Raw genomic sequence first — 16,374 nt, 5'->3', positions numbered from 1 at the left:
GGTCCTGGGATCGAGCCCCACGTCAGGCTCTCTGCTCAGCCAGGAGCCTGCTTCCTCCTCTCTCTCTGCCTGCCTCTCTGCCTACTTGTGATCTCTGTCTGTCAAATTAAAAATAAATAAATAAATAAAATTAAACAAACAAACAAACAAAATGCCTCTGTTGCATGCATTTTTTGTGTTTGTCTATGTCCACTATAGTCTTTAATTCTTTCAACAAGAAGGTTGGTATCAGTACTCTCATTTTACAGATAAGAAAACACAGACTAGCATGGATACTTATTTTACCCCATATCCTGCAAAGAACATAACCTAACCATGAGATGAACCAAATTGACCTGGAATCCTAGATACACCCACTCGACTCGATGGCTCCTCCTAGCGGCGAGAGAACTCCCCTTGATGAGTCTCTCCGACACCCACCAGCACTGTCCTCGGATGAAGTCCCAGCAAACAGAGCCCTACTTGGTACGTACGTAGTACGTGCCCAGGAAATACGTGCGATTGAGTGTGGAGTCTCCAGGGCAAGATTTCTCCTTCTGTGGGTATTAGGATGAGTGCGCAGGATAAAATTCTGAATTGCGTCTTCTACATAAAATGCACACCAATGGAAATGAATCCTTTGATATACAGACATACATCCCACCCTCTTCAAATATTTCCACCAGTAATACATAAAGGACAACCGGTTTGAAGGAGTATCTTCTTCAAATTCTCTCTCCATCAGTGTCATGGAAACTTCCAAGGAAATGTCTACTTCCACTGTATACGAGCCTAGGCTATTTCTGCACGTGCCCCACCTGGGTTTATACCCGCAGGTAGTAGCCCCATTGTGCCCACAATTATGGACACATCTGTACTTGAATTTTAGAACTTAAAGAGGCTCACCCTTTCCTCTAAGAAAATTTTTAAAATTAATTGCTCAGTTGCACATCTTTAGGAATTCGACTTGTCTTATATCCTACAGTTTAAACATAAACAATTGTTTCACATTTTTTACTCCCGGTTGGGGTGGAAAAATAAAAAAAAAGGAATCACGCATACTGTTTATAAGGAAACAGCGAAGATAAACACATGTGTGAATGCTACAGTGCAGCAGGGTTTCAGTTAACCTTGAGTATTGTTGACGTCAAATCCAAATTTGCTTGGAAGATAAGGGGGAAAAACCGCGGCAGCACCTCTCCGGTGGGTGTTTGAGCACCAATGAGGAGTAAATGATTTGATTCTGTGGGCTCAGAGGATTTGTCAGCTGCCTCATAAGTATAATTCTGGCTCTTCATATCCCTGCTGCTTCTAATTTAGCAGGACAGGCTCATAATTGAAGCAAATTAACTATTTACACTTGCCACTTCTACCAAGGGAAGAGGACACAGCAGCAGGAAAGAATGAGTAGGAAATTACATTCTTGCCACTTGTGTCAGATCTGCCCTTATATAAACACATTAACAGTAATTTCATGAGGCGTCAAACATAGGAATAAATACTGAGGGATAAAATAATGAGGTGTTGCTATTGAGCTGAACTGCTATGGCTAATATCCTTGGATATGAATTATGCATCCTGAAAGAAGGCATATGTTACAGTACTCAAACAGTTTCCCTGCAAGTGAGATCTGCTCATTAGGCTCGATCTGGAGGTAAATCTACTCTCCTCTTGCATGCACGACAGGACCAACATTTACAAAAATATACTTCCCGGGCACCGTGGGCTGCGGTTTCTCCTGAATATACTCAAACCCCAAACAGGCCTTCCACTCCATTTTTAGCATAACAGCATGTTTATTTAGCTCTTTGGCTGAAGCTTTAAAGCCATTTAATGTAATGTAAACAAGAACATTTTGTTTGTAATTTGCTAAATGTATTACAGCCCGACTGTGTCTCCAATTAGGAACTTAAGGTTCATTTAGTAATTTACATCTGGTTCTGATTTAAGGTGACTTTCCTTTTCCACTTAAGAGCTGCCTTTCCATGGCTAAAAAGGACCCAAGAACCCTTTTCTAGTTCCTTGGACCAACCCCTTCGGCTTCAAAGCTGGACGGACTCTTTAATTTAGTACGGCTGGATTTGTTCTCTCTTGTCACTGTGGACCCAGATCTTATACTTCGGTGACCAGAATCGAGAGAATTCAGAAATTACGGGGATAGACAAGAAATTTAGCTGAAACCTCATAAAAAAGATGCTGAGGGTTGCTGAAACTCCAAGGAACATAATATGAAGGGCGTGATATTGTTAAGTTATTATTTTCCACTCTTTGTAGGTTCCAGTCAGTGAAAGATAAGAAGCAAAGACCAACATCACAGCAATACTTATGTTTCATTTCCCTTTCTCCATCTGGTGCCTGCAGAACAGACTTAGTATGCTTCTGCAATGGGCTTCCCGTTGTCTTACGATTCATTAGCATTTAAAACCTCTGGTTGGAAATCCCAAACACAATCCTCCTTCCCTTCCAGATTCAGCACCATCTTCCAAAGTATTAAAGTATTAAAATGGGGATGGGGGGGGTGGGAATCAGAGGATAGGCGAAGTTTGTTCAGCAGCTTGGTAAGGAATGGCTCCTAAGGGAGGTTTTGTGTTCCTGGAGGATTTTTACCACTTCTTTCAGCCTCCTTCTGATTTTTCTTCTTTGAGAGATTCTTCACAGAAACCCAAGTATGTACAGTTGCTCCCTCACTATAGATTCTCAAAATAAAGCTCTGCCCTTCTGCAGTGGCTTCTCATTCTTGCCTATCCTCCACAATGAGGAAGCATGTGATATAAACATACAGCAGCTCTATTAGTCATGTGCCCTCTGGTTGTCAAGAAAACATTCAATTGTAATCTCACTAATGGCTGTTTTTCCTTAAATATTGTAATTTTCGGAGCCCCTAATAAATCATCAATAATTTCGTCCATTTTCCCCGGTTTGTGTTTATGTTTGTAGCTGTTCATAATTGGGGGTTATTATGACAACAGGATTTTTTGAACAATCGTGGCACGTGAAATCCTAGCTTCTGCCTGAGCCAGCTGCCTACACAATGCCCATGACATCATGTGGGGCTCTTGTAACACGCCTAAATTTTGGAGTTTAATGGTCTGCCTCTAATCTGCTGCAGCAACATTCGGTTAAAAATACATAGCAGGAGGTGTATTCCCAAATTTGAATATTAAAGGAGGGTAAAATACAATTAATTTAAGTTCCAAATAGAGATACTGTATTATGTTGGCACAATGAGTCAACATAAAGGGAAAGAACAGGTGGTAATACACCATCATAACACTTTGGGATATTTTGCTAAAATTCTCTTGATGCCCAAATGTGCATTCTAGACGGGCATGTTCGCTTTGCTGGTGATTCTTGTAGACTGTGGGAGAAACACTGCCACGGAGCAGCAGAACTGTGGCCCATTGGATGGGGTAAACTCCCTTTTGTAAGCACAGTGTTTGATTTCATTCATTTGATCCTTTCTCTGCTTGTCCCCGGGACGGGCTTCCATCCTCTGCATGTAACGGACCATACTTATTTGCGTACTCTTCGGCCCACTGCCTTTAGTAAGCAAGATCATCTTCTGAGAGGGAACGATGAGCTAGGCTAAACCCCTGCTACATCAAAGGAGCATAAAATGGGGACAAGCCACTTTAGAGCAGCTCACCCTGCTCCCATAACCTCGCTTTGGTAATGTGTTTCATTTTTTAAAATATCATTTTTTTAGTAAGAAGAAAAGATGGTTATGTTTATTAAGTATTTCCCCAAACAATCTTGGCATAACTTTTTAACACCTGGATTCTGATCACAAAACTGCTTTGTAATATCCAGTGAGCTCTACAGGCCAACTGTTACAGAATTTCACCCTTCATTTGTAAAACAAATTCTTCCTCCAAACTCTGACTATTTCCATTAAAGGAGAACCTAAAGGTAGACTCATTACTGAGTTACTAAATTGGAAATAAAAGGCACAAGAGAAAGAGAAAAACGTTTGTCATCAGGCCTATACAATTAAAAATCCTTAAATGTTACATCGTAACTATGATCCTCTCTGCATTAGAAAGGGTCCGGCCCACTTTGAAAGGCAGAATACAGAATGGGAGTGATTTCCCTTTTTAAGATGACAGTTGAGAATAGTGAATCTCATATTCTTTGAGTCTGTAAATATGTTATATGGTCACACTGAAAGAATGCAGAATATTATCTTAATGTTTGCTATCTTGCTGTAATAAAATAAACGGCCTTATTATAATAGAATTAGTAGGAGCAACCTGCAGCTTTATATTTGCCTTGAGGAGCTACCCGATTTTCGTCATACGAATGTTATTCTTTTCCACTGGAGACATGGGTGTAGACACCGACTTTTAACATCAGTAACGTGAAGGACCGATCCCAGGCTAAGGAAGGCCTTTGTACACCTCCCCCTTTTAAACCACTGGTCTTCAAACCGCACGAGTTCCTCTAGTGAATGTGGGAAATAATTAGGAAAAGGTATCTGGGGTCAGGGAGATAGAGAAGAGGAGTCAGATGAATGATAGCTCAGGCTACTGATGTTTTGTGGAAGAAAACTGTAGGAAAAGTAGAAGCTAAAAGAGCACATTTGAGCCTTGGAACAACACGCCCAGTTTAGCTGCTGAGTCTTGGGTAGAGGGGAGGGCTGAGTCCTGAGAGGGGAATCACGTATGTCCTCTGATGAATGGGATTTGTTGCGCATAGCCCCTAGGGAGAGAAATCACTTTCTGAACGTCTCCTCTGGGAAATTTCATCTCACCAAGCAAAAGAGTTTATAGTATTGAAGCCAGGTGTGTAACTAAGAATACACACAGGGATGATCAAAGTAGAGACAGGGGTATAGGTGTGTCTTGGGGTGTGGCATCAGGGGTGGAACTGGAGAGGCATTATAGCTATGAAATCTGGAGCAGGGATAGGGCTGGGATTCCTGGTCCATATGTAGTTAGTTTCTCATTCAGCAATGCTCTGCTGAGTGGAAAAGTGAAGGCACTGTAGAATCCCACCATGAATGTCCAACATCAACTGGGAACCACATCTTATTTTTGGGAGTGTGACAGCAAATTGATCTGTGGTAGGATAGAAATCAGCTCTAAAGTCCCAAAACAACTCTATTAGGTTTTCAATAGAATCACAAAACACATTGTCAACTACCCTGTTACTAGGGAGATGGATGTTTTCATTGAGTGCACAGAGAATGTTTCAGTGATGTATTTTCTGTCCTGGAGGATGACTCTTGCAACATGGGGCTCCACATGGTAGCCCTGTGCCTTCCTAAGAAATCTTCTCTGGGCTGGCACTCTTGAAAGGGATGTAAGAAAATGTGTAGAGAATTCAGACTGTCAAAGGTAGCTTTGGCTTACAGAGAAGCAGCCTTGGGGAGAACTGGGGTGGGGGGTTGGGTTCTATGTTCCTTGGCTACTGGTTCTACCATTTCCATCATAACTGGTCTTGCAGCGTGCTAAGTTCCAGTCATAGTAATTCTGTGTAGGAGCCCAAGTAATCTTAGACAAACCATTCGACAGAGTGAGGCAGTCTGTTTTTGTTCTCTGCTAGATCTCCAGTGTCTACAACAGTGCCTGGGATACATAGAAAATGCTCAACAAACACTTGTTGAATGACTACATGAATAAAGTTGACTATCTGGCTCTATTTCATAATCTACAAAATTTAGATGAAAGTATCCATGAATATTTAGTAGACCAAATGAGAGAAATTATGGGAAAGTGTTCCTGAAAGAGGAAGAAACTGTATACATTTAGATGTTGATTGATATTCACGATATATAGGTACTTCTAGATATATATAGCTTTGAGATTTTCTGTTTCTTACCTATTTCCCTGGATCTGATGAAGAAAGGTAGAGATCTCTATCAAGAATCAGCTATGAGGGGCACCTGGGTGGCTCAGTGGATTAGGCCGCTGCCTTCAGCTCAGGTCATGATCTCGGGGTCCTGGGATCGAGCCCCGCATCTGCCTCAGCATCCCTGCTGAGCAGAGAGCCTGCTTCCCCCTCTCTCTCTGCCTGACTCTCAGCCTACTTGTGATCTCTCTCTCTCTGTCAAATAAATAAATAAAATCTTAAAAAAAAAAAAAAAAAAAAGAATCAGCTATGAGACTAATAGGTCATTACTACCATTTGGTATCCTGCAGTAATTACAGCTGTGTCTAGATAATCACTTCAATGACTGTAACATAATGATGATGCTTGGTTTTTTTTGGACAAAAAATTCCAGATGACGACAATGGTAATGTAGTCCTAGGTTTAGACATACGGGATCAATATTGCATCTTTGTTGAGGGCTACATCTATGTACTGAACTTTTGGCTCTCTCTCCATGATTCCCATCCACCTCAAGACCTTCTGGGCTCTTTCTGCCATGGCTGAGATGCAGGATGTTCCACGTGGCTCCCCTAAGCATGGTCCTCAAATATCATGGCAATCCACACCAGAAGGAAATAACCAGGCATCTGGTCCCATTTAACGTAGCCTAGAAATATGGTATATGAGGGTTTGAATAACATACTCTGGTGGTCTTCAGGGAATGGCTAAGGGTAGGAACCCCTTAAATCTGAGGTTCATTTCAGCAAAGAGGGTTTTGATGACCAAAGGGTAAATAGCAAGTGCTAAAGAGAGGTGTGGACAGTTTTCAAAATACTTTCAGTACTCTTTTTTTTTTTTTTTTAAGTTTTTACGATCACATTGGCAACATTAAGGTATGATGTCATCCTGGCTGGGACATGCCAAAGCCCTTCCAAAAGTAACTACAGTATATAAACGTTGAAACAAAGGAAACCAACAGGCTATTTATGAAGGAGCGATAAAGAACTATAAAATGATGTGAAAGTCTCCTGAAGTCTGGTTCTGATGGACACATTCTCAGCCTTAGTTCTGGCATCTGAAAAATTCACCCCAAGTCCTCCAAAGCCATTTTTTAAAGAATGCATGTGCATTCTTAAAGCACGTGGGCTCCCACTCCACTATGCATTCTTTCTTACCTGTTTTTGCTCTTCTCCTAAGCCATCCCACATGGAAGCCACGATTTTAGAGACTTCACCAAAGGTAGCATTTGGATTTTGGCCCTTGATGGCAGCCTGAGTATCGCGAAAGAATAACGCGTAGGCAGACACAGGCTTCTGGGGCTCATTGGGGTCCTTCTTCTTCTTCTTTTTGGGGGTTTTTGGCTTTTTCCCCATATCAGAGGCAGGACGCTTCTCTCCACCGTTGATCTGAAATAAACATCAAATCAGAATTACGGAGGAACTGAGAAAATCTGGCAATGTATCATACTGCTCTCCTTCGAGACTTACACAGACATACTCACTCACACTCACACTCATCACACAAACCCAGACATTCCCGGGGGGCACTTGGTTTTGTCGGTGCTGTTTTTCAGGCAAAACTAACTTCATATTTCCTGTACTTTTCATATTTATCCTTCTTTCAGCCTCATTTACATAACTTTAACATAGGATTATTGGTTTTTCATAATATAATTATACCACTAAATATTATCCCTTGTCTGTCAACTTTTCACTTTTCTCACAAGGGCTGCTGAATGACAAGAAGCATTCTAACTGTGACAACAGCAGATTCCCCCTTTTGCGTGAACAATCTAACATGTTTTATTCTGGGGAGTTTATCTTCTTCTTCCTAAGTATGATTTTCAAACCATGGTGGGTGACACGTCCAAAAACAAAGTTGTATGGCTTTTGCTGATGTCTTTAAGGCCTAGAGAATGCTGTTGGGAAAATCTTGCAGTGCTCATGGCTTTGTGACCAGCATAATCTAGGGAGATCTGTGATGCCCAGTGGAACTTTCTGCCACAAGGGTAAAGTTCTATAATCTGCATTATTCTAAATGGTAGCCACTTGTCACGTGTGACCAATGAGCATTGGAAATGTGGCTAGAATAAATAAGGAGCAAAATTTAAAGTTTTATCTCATTATAACTGCTTGAAATTTAAATAGTTATAAGTGCCCAGTGGCCCCCATATTGGAAAGCACATCTCTGGAAATGAGGCTCCAGATTCTAGACACTTCTTTTTTTTTTTTTTTTTTTTTTAAAGATTTTATTTATTTATTTTACAGAGAGAGATCACAAGTAGGCAGAGAGGCAGGCAGAGAGAGGAGGAAGCAGGCTCCCTGCTGAGCAGAGAGCCCGATGCGGGACTCGATCCCAGGACCCTGAGATCATGACCTGAGCCGAAGGCAGTGGCTTAACCCACTGAGCCACCCAGGCGCCCCGATTCTAGACACTTCTAGTAAAGCTTTGTACTCAGTTTAAAAATTGACTCTATTTTCTCCGTTGTCCTCGAGGATGGATATTTGGGTGCTTTTAATGGCTATTCTGATGCAAGTGGGAAAAGATACACTGAATGAAGACATCTGCATTTGAATATTACCTTTGATATTAACGAATTAATATGTGATGTCACTTCACCTCTATAGAGTGGGAGATTTGGGCTAAGATTTCACTCTAGCTCTATAATTCTGTGACTCTACTTGAGTAGCAGATAGTGCTGAGTCTGTTGGGATCTTCTTTTCATGCTGCTCTCTGCATAAATGCGCATGTGTGTGATTTCCCGACATGATCACGTGAGGTACTACATCACTACATCTTCACTTTCTGCTGCTGTTGCTTTTTTACTCTCTGCAAAGATATATACGAACATAAGTATTTCATCGGGCAAACCGCTAGACAGGGTAGTTTGTGTAAAGCAACTGTCAGCAATGGATTACCAGTGGTTATGCCACCAGAAGATTTAGACTCATGCCCTCCTTTACTATCCTTTATCTCTGTCATCTTGGGCAAATGATATAATTTCTCTGGGCCTCCATTTTCTCTGCAAACCAGTTCAGCTCCATTTTGTGATTACTGAGGTGGTATATACTTGTCGTTGTTTAAAACTTTAAAATGATATTCCAGTGTTAAATACGACCTGGTGGAAACTTAAGAATATCCACTGAGTGATTGGAAAGAAATGACCTTAATATTAATTTGTGAAGTCATGTAGTCATGGCTTAAAAAAAAAAACATATGCTCCAAGAACCAAGGAGAGACAGAGGAAAAGCTATATGAATTCTTGGGCTTTGTTTTTAGTGAGAAAGATAATTAAAAGAATATCATTTTGAAATTGTCTACTCAAGGAGATCAAACTTCCCCCATAGGGACAGGATGCTTTGAACCTGGCAAACTAAGGGAGATTAACATTAGAAGATAACTTTCTCAGGATGGATCTGAGGGGTGAGGGAAATCACTGGTCCCCATGTGAATCTGTGAGAAGTCTGGCATGTTGGGACTGAGCTGCTACTGGGCAAACTGGTGTTAGCGCTAAACTAAACATGTGGACAAGTATGATCTAGAACTGAGGCTCTCAAATATGGTTGCCCGTTAGAATCACCTGGAAACTTCGAAATAATATCCAGATGCCCAGGCTTTACACTAATTAAGCATAATGCTATGAATAAGAGACCCCGGTTCAGACACACCCTCAACTCTAGGGTACTTAAATACTGGTACTTAAGTACTTGAGAGACAAAGCAAACAAAAAAGTGAATTTTCTCTTTGCTCCTATTGGCTACACTTAGCCATATCTTTCTTTCTTTCCTCTCTTCACAACTAAACTCCTTCAAGTTGCTGTCCCTGCTGGCTGTAGGCAGTCTCTGCAACTCGCCTCAGGGTGCCTTCCCCATCTATTTAGCTCTAATAAATCCCCAAGGGCCCCTTTGCTAACCTCAATGGACTTTTCCATCTTCCCCTCACTTGATTTCTCTCTCTGTGAATGCTCTTTCTTCCAAGGGCACCTGACATCACTGTCTTTGGCTCTTACTACTACCTCGCTGGCCTCTCTCTTTCCAGAATCATCTCTTTGTTCATCCTCCTCCACCAGTCGTTCAATTGTAGCCTTCCTGATGTCTTTTGCTGTAGACCATCTTCTCTTGTGAGTTTGTACTTAGGTGATCTCATAGGTATGCAGGGTTTCCATTATCTTTTTGGGTGGATGACTGTCAAATTCATTTTTCCCCTGAACTTTGAATGCATTGAAACAACTGCTATTTGACAATTGTATTTGCAAGTCTTATTAAAGCATCTCAAACTCAGTCAAGTTTGTGTGATTCACTTGTATCTCCTTGGTAGCGCATATCAGACTTGTAATTTATTATGTAATAATTGATTTGTTAGATCTTCTGCCCCAGAGCATAAGCATTTTTAGGGCAGGCAGGTACCCGGGTGATTTTGTTCACTAGCACTTCTCATGGTTCCTGACACATAGTAAGTGCTTAACATTTGTTATAATAGTAATAAAAATTATAATCAAAAATAATAATGTACCTTAAAGAATGAATGAATCAAAGCATAAATGGTTTCTGTAATAGGAAATTAAACCAAACTAATTTCCTTGAGAACTTTAAGACAGTATGCAAATATGTGGTAAGACAGAAAACAGAAGATTTTAAAATATTTTTGAAAGTATTTGACATGTTAACAGTAATGTCTCTGGGCTATACACTGAGTCTTTATGATTTTCTTCTTTGCATTTTTTATAAGATTCAAGTTTTGTAAATATGACCGTTCCTATATTCATAAGAATAAAATATTTATTAAAAAGAAAAATAGAAAAGAATCAACAAAGTCCACAATGAATAATATTAAAAACAGAGGGAATATGACATTAGAGGTCATATTGCATCAAGGATTGGAAATATTTGGAAATAGGGAATAAAGTGTATGAAGATGAAGCTTCTCCATATGGAATACTACCTTGATATTTTATTTAATTTTTTTGATATTTTATTTTATTTATTATTTAACCTGGAATTATTTTAAATTTCAATTAAGAAATTAGCCAGCTGGCATATCCAAACCTCTATGATGGCAGATTACATCTTTTTGGAAAATAATCAACTGTCAATCACAGAAGTAAGTATCCCCTGATGCAATGTACATGCACTTCTTAAAAGATTTCTCCAAATTTTGTAAATAATTTCCCAACTCCGCCTTCCAGAAATGTCTTTGGATCACTGATCTTCATGCTGCTTTCCTTTTTAAATTGTTATGTGGATGGGAAGGTGCAAATTTTAGATCTGCTGAATGTGTGATGCTGTGTTGCAAAAGAAAGGAGAACTGCCCTCTGGCATCTGATAACATGGCCCTACTCTCTACAGATGACCCAAGGAAGCAGCATGACCTGTGAGACCCAGTAAGAAGTTCTATCGAGTGTATCAAAACCACAAATTATCATGTTGAAGTAATGTACGGCAACCCTGTTGGAAACACCAAACAATTCTCAGCAACCGATCCATTTTATTGTCTGGAAGCTTTCCCTCTTTCCTGGCCTGTCCTATAGGGTTAGGCAGATGTAGTCTTGCTCAACCCCCATGATTTGTTTAGTAGAGGCAAGCACTTCATGAGTCCTTCCTCCCATTTTCAAGGCTCAGGAGATGCCATTTATGCATTATGAGGTGTAACTTGGGGGCTTCGCCTATCTACCCGATGGAGTAGCTGAGAGCCCTATGCTGTGAGGGTGGAGAGTCTTCCCCCTCCAACACCAGTCTACTAGCCAGTGTCATAGCATTTCATCTCCTTGGTCTTCACTGTGCCTCAAAGCAAGAGTGTATCTATATGCCTTCCTTTTTTTTTTTATTTAATTTTTTAAAAGATTTTATTTATTGGAGAGACAGAGCTAGAGAGTGCAAGTGGGAGAGAAGGAAAAGGCTCTGCAGGGAGCCTGACCTGGGGCTTGATCCCAGGACCCTGGGATCAGGACCTGAGCCAAAGTCAGATGCTTAACGGACTGAGCCACCCAGGTGCCCTGATATGCCTTCCTTTTAAATATTCATGCTAACTTCTGTTATCTGCCACTCAAGGAGATACCAAAGTATTCATGTCTCAAGATTCACTGCCTTTCTCTCAGTAATTAAAGGAGGTCACTACAGCTATATTCTCGGATCATGCTATTCGGACCACTTACAGAACCGTCCGTATGGCACAGAACTAGGATTTAAACTAACGCCCTTTCACTACAGCTGACAGAGAAGAAAGAGCAAAACCAAAAACAATGCATGAAAGATGTCTATTTTTTTAAGAAAATGCAATGTGCTTTGAAAGGAATCATTTATTATATTGCTCTGTGTTCTTTGTATAAAGACTTATTGGGTGTGTACATTGTCTTTGCTTTTAGGCTGCAATAGAGTGGAATGAAAATTCCCTATTATGGTTTGTCATCTAATGCATCCGAGTCGCTGGGCAGTGGTATGTGAAGTTCAAGGGTGTCTACCACATGAACCTCCTGATGTGGGGGGGGTGTCTTATTTTTTATTTTGCATTTTTCTTGTGTTTCTGTGGGTACAGAAATGAGCTATTATTTTGCTTTATTTTATTTATTTAAAATATTTATTTATTTGACAGAGAAAGAGCACAGTAGGCAGAGCGGCAGGTGGAGAAAGAGGGGGAAACAGGCTCCCTGCTAAGCAGGGACCCAGATGCAGGGCTCAATCCCAGGACCCCGGGATCATGACCTAAGCGAAAGGCAGGCTCTTAACCAACAGAGCCACTCAGGCGCCCCGAGCTGTTATTTTAGATTTTGTGTAATGAACTGGCTACTTGTAAGGCCTGTAGAGATAGTTTCATTGCACTTTTGAAAAACACGTATCATTGCTCATATGCAAAGCTTCCTTGGAGAAAAAAAATGTTGTTATAATTTGGATGCACTTACATGCCAGTAATAGACTGCATTTTAAACGATACCTGGCTCTTCTGACCACTGGCTATATGGGATGTACACAATGATGGATATGATTGTGGTGGAAAAATTAGCTAAATGGATTTGTAATAGGTCCCTGAACCTTAATTTTGAGGATTGTCAAGATCCTGAATTCCTACGTAGATGGATGAAAGCTTATCATTCTACATCCTCACTTTCTAAGAGGCCCTGACTTCTAGAGTCTAGAGCAGCATTGTCTCACAGAATTTTATGGAAAGATGGAAATATTCTCTGTGCTGTCTGAAAGGGGAGCCATTAGCCATAGTGGCTATAGAGCCACACCTGATAAAGTGCATTTTTTATTTATTCAATTTTAGTTAGTTAAATTTAAATGTACACAGTCACGCATGCTTAGTGGTGACTCTATTGGACAGTATGTCAGTGTGCACTTGGCGTTTTTCAGACTGCAAAATTTCTGAAGTCACCAGGGTTTTAAGCCTAGAGAGTTTAACTGGATCCCAACATCATAGTCTTTAGAATAGAGAAGAAACCATCTAACACCAAAATAGAAACTCCCCATGACGATGAGCGCCTTGAAAGTAAGGACCGGGTGCCATTCATCTTTCCTTTCTCCCAGCCTTGGGGTGGGGTCTCCCAGGCAGTAGATCACCAAACATGTCCCCTGCTGTGTCCCACAGCACTGGGCAAAGGCGCAGAGTTCTGAGACAAAGGACCTTTGACCACACGTATATAAGTTGTATGACAATCCTAACACCTATGAACATGGCTAGGTTGAGGCCCTGCCTGTCATCCTGATCACCTACAGATTTATTTCACATTCAATTAAAACACTAATGAATAAATAAAGACACACACAAATGCTTAAATAAATATTACTCTCCCATCAGCTTTACAAAGATGCATCGGCCTTCTGCAACTGACTTGGAGACATCGATTTATTTCTAAAATCCCTAGAGGTATCCTTAGGCTTCTGGTAATCCACTCCTGTCATGTCATATTGCTTAATTATAGTGATGTATTTAACTTATTTATCACAAGAAAACAATAATTTTTCACTTTAAAAAAGCGTGTGGTAATGCTATTGCTTGGATAATACTTCTTAAGAATACAGAGCACAGGAGTTAAGACTCTCAAGGAAAGAGAATCACTGATATTGAAATGTCCCTGGAGAAGTTAGAAACGTCTATAAGCATATTTAAAATAAACTGCCGTGGTCCCAAAGCCTTTAATGGAACTGGGAGAGCTGTTTAATGCACATGACGCTGCAGTAATCGCTGTAGTTTAAAATAGATTTTAATCAAGCACCATCTGCATAATAGGCTGAACAAACAACACAGAACTCCACTTATAACTCTTATCATATAAAGTAAATATTATAAAAACTTCGCCATAGAAACAGGGCATATCATAGCACTTTTTGTGATGGTGCTGTTGCTGTAAGTGAAAAATTTTCACTCTACTTAAATACATTCTCTCTTTCCTTTCTACACTATGCCGTCTAAAATCCCCTTATGAGAATAAATTCAAATAAGCATGGAAAGTAAGTCATCTAGTTACTGTGAAATCAGCAAGGCTGTAATACTTCTTTCATTTTGCAATCAGGTTTATTATTATCATTAATAATAACAGTAGATTCAGTGACTCAAAACATCAATTATAAAAAAACGTTTATGAAATGCCTTACTTTTGAAATGATTCACAAGTATGAATCGGTATCACAGTTTATAAAGCAAATTCATTTTTAAGGATCCTTGATTCTGCCAAATATAGCTGAGTATTGTTCTAGGATGAGTTTAGCAAAGATACTCAGTGGCCTTCTGTAAGGCTAAGATTTTTAGGCTACTGTCCAGAAAAATTACTTTAAAGCGAGGGACAGAGTTGATTGCAATCACATATAACTCTCAGTTGTATTTATCAGTTTTGTTGAATTCACTTGGTCTTTTCCAAATTTGCCTGAGTAGGGCAATATGTTCACTTCTTATTCTTCTGGATCGAGAGAATGCACAAGAAGGCTGGCAAAGGGTGCTTATGTTTAAAATGCCAGGTGCTTATGTTTAACTTTATTTTATTTTATTCATGAATTAATGAAGTGTGCTCAATTATCCAGGGCATGAATTATCTAAGAACATATATGCCTTGAAAATACTTTCTCCTAGTATAATTTAATTACTAGATGGGTTTTAGGAACAATTATTTAGAATCAGGTACTAAATGGCTGTTTGACTGAATTTTATGATCTTCCCCTGGAACTAGTTCATTAGGCTCAGCCTTAACCAATGGGATACCTTCTTTTTGATAAATGAGGAGTGTGTATTTTTCAATGGCTGGGGTCTAAGAAATTCTTTAAAAGAATCGTACGTATTCTATTATATCATGTGAAGTGTTGAACAATCGCATAATAAACACAGCTCAGCGTGGAAAAATCCCAGACTTTGCAGTCCCAATTTGCTGTCCAGTTGCTAGATAATGTGATTTGACATTTGCTTGATTTCACTTCGTGTTTGTAGAAACCTGTCTGCTTATCATTTTTAGTTTATTCAGGAATCTTGCCTTCAGAACAGTGGTAAATAAAAAGCACTTTTTAAAAAGGTTATTTAATTGTTTCTCTAGTGACTTATCCTATTTGCTTTGAGAAAACAAAACAAAAACAGAAACGACACTTCTTTCTGTCCACATGGTGAAGAACATGTGTTGGTGAACTAGCAGATTAGTAAGAAACTCTTAAAAGCAAAAAGTAAGTGAAAGCAGGAACTCAAAGGAGTAAGCAGAGTACTGAAGGCAGCTTTCATCTTGAAGATAGTTGCTGAGCCTGGTAAAATTGAGTCAAAGGCACGGCAGATAATAGACAAAGCTCATGGCTGACCAAAAGCAGCGTGCTTAACAGGAGGGTTCCTATCAAAGTCAGGACAGAAAAGAATTAGGTTCTCAGTGCCATGCTGGGATAGAACGACTTCCCCTGTAAGCACCCCCTCAGAATCTGCAAGAAAAGTACTGAGTCCCAAGTGGAAATTATCTTTTGTGGTAATTTACCAACAGAAACCAGCAATTTGTTAAGGATTGATACCTTGAATACATAGTACTTGGGTGACCTGAAAAATGTCAAGCCAGGAGGGGTTCTAGATTGTAATGGTCCAAGATGCTTGGTAGAAGCAAATGCAAATCATCCTTAGAAGAATCTCTCCCTTGGACCACATCTGATAGAATCCTCATAAACGTTCTAATGAGCATCAGCTCTTATGCTAAAAGACAAAAATCAAAATGGAATATGGCATCAAAACCAAGCCCCAGCAGCAACTACAGATGATAGAAGCAGACCTCAAAAGACTTAATGTGTTGGAATTAGCAAACTGCCAAAGAAACAAAAGGATAAGATACGTGGAGAAAGAACAAGCAACTCAAAAGGCAACCCAAACAGATTTGAGAAGGAGCCAAATAAAACTAGAAATATAAAATAATTACAATGAAAACCGCACGAGATCAGCTTTAATTTCTGATCACATCTAGCTGAAAAGAGAATTATGAAATGAAAAACTGATATAAATACGTCAATCAGAATATAACACAAAGGGGCAAGAAAATATGAAAGAAAGTCTAGCCCGTGTCTTACCAGAATTACAGGGTGACAAGGGAGCAAACATGGAGTAGAGTCAATATCTGAAAACTGGAATGGCTGAAAATTT

General features: G+C 39.8%; 1 protein-coding gene across 2 annotated transcripts in view; it reads right to left on the bottom strand.

Moving 5' to 3' along the window:
• Positions 1–16,374, bottom strand: part of TOX (thymocyte selection associated high mobility group box) — a 299,710-nt gene that overhangs the window by 26,321 nt on the left and 257,015 nt on the right. For both annotated transcript variants that reach the window (XM_059166388.1, XM_059166387.1), the window contains one exon: positions 6,966–7,196. In XM_059166388.1, coding sequence (XP_059022371.1) covers positions 6,966–7,196 — 231 coding nt within the window. The remainder of the gene's footprint in view (positions 1–6,965; positions 7,197–16,374) is intronic.

This window comes from Mustela lutreola, chromosome 3 (genome assembly GCF_030435805.1).
Source record: "Mustela lutreola isolate mMusLut2 chromosome 3, mMusLut2.pri, whole genome shotgun sequence".
Classification (NCBI taxonomy): domain Eukaryota; kingdom Metazoa; phylum Chordata; class Mammalia; order Carnivora; family Mustelidae; genus Mustela; species Mustela lutreola.
The sequence above is the reverse complement of the archived record's forward strand: the minus strand, read 5'-3'. Positions and strand labels throughout refer to the sequence as shown.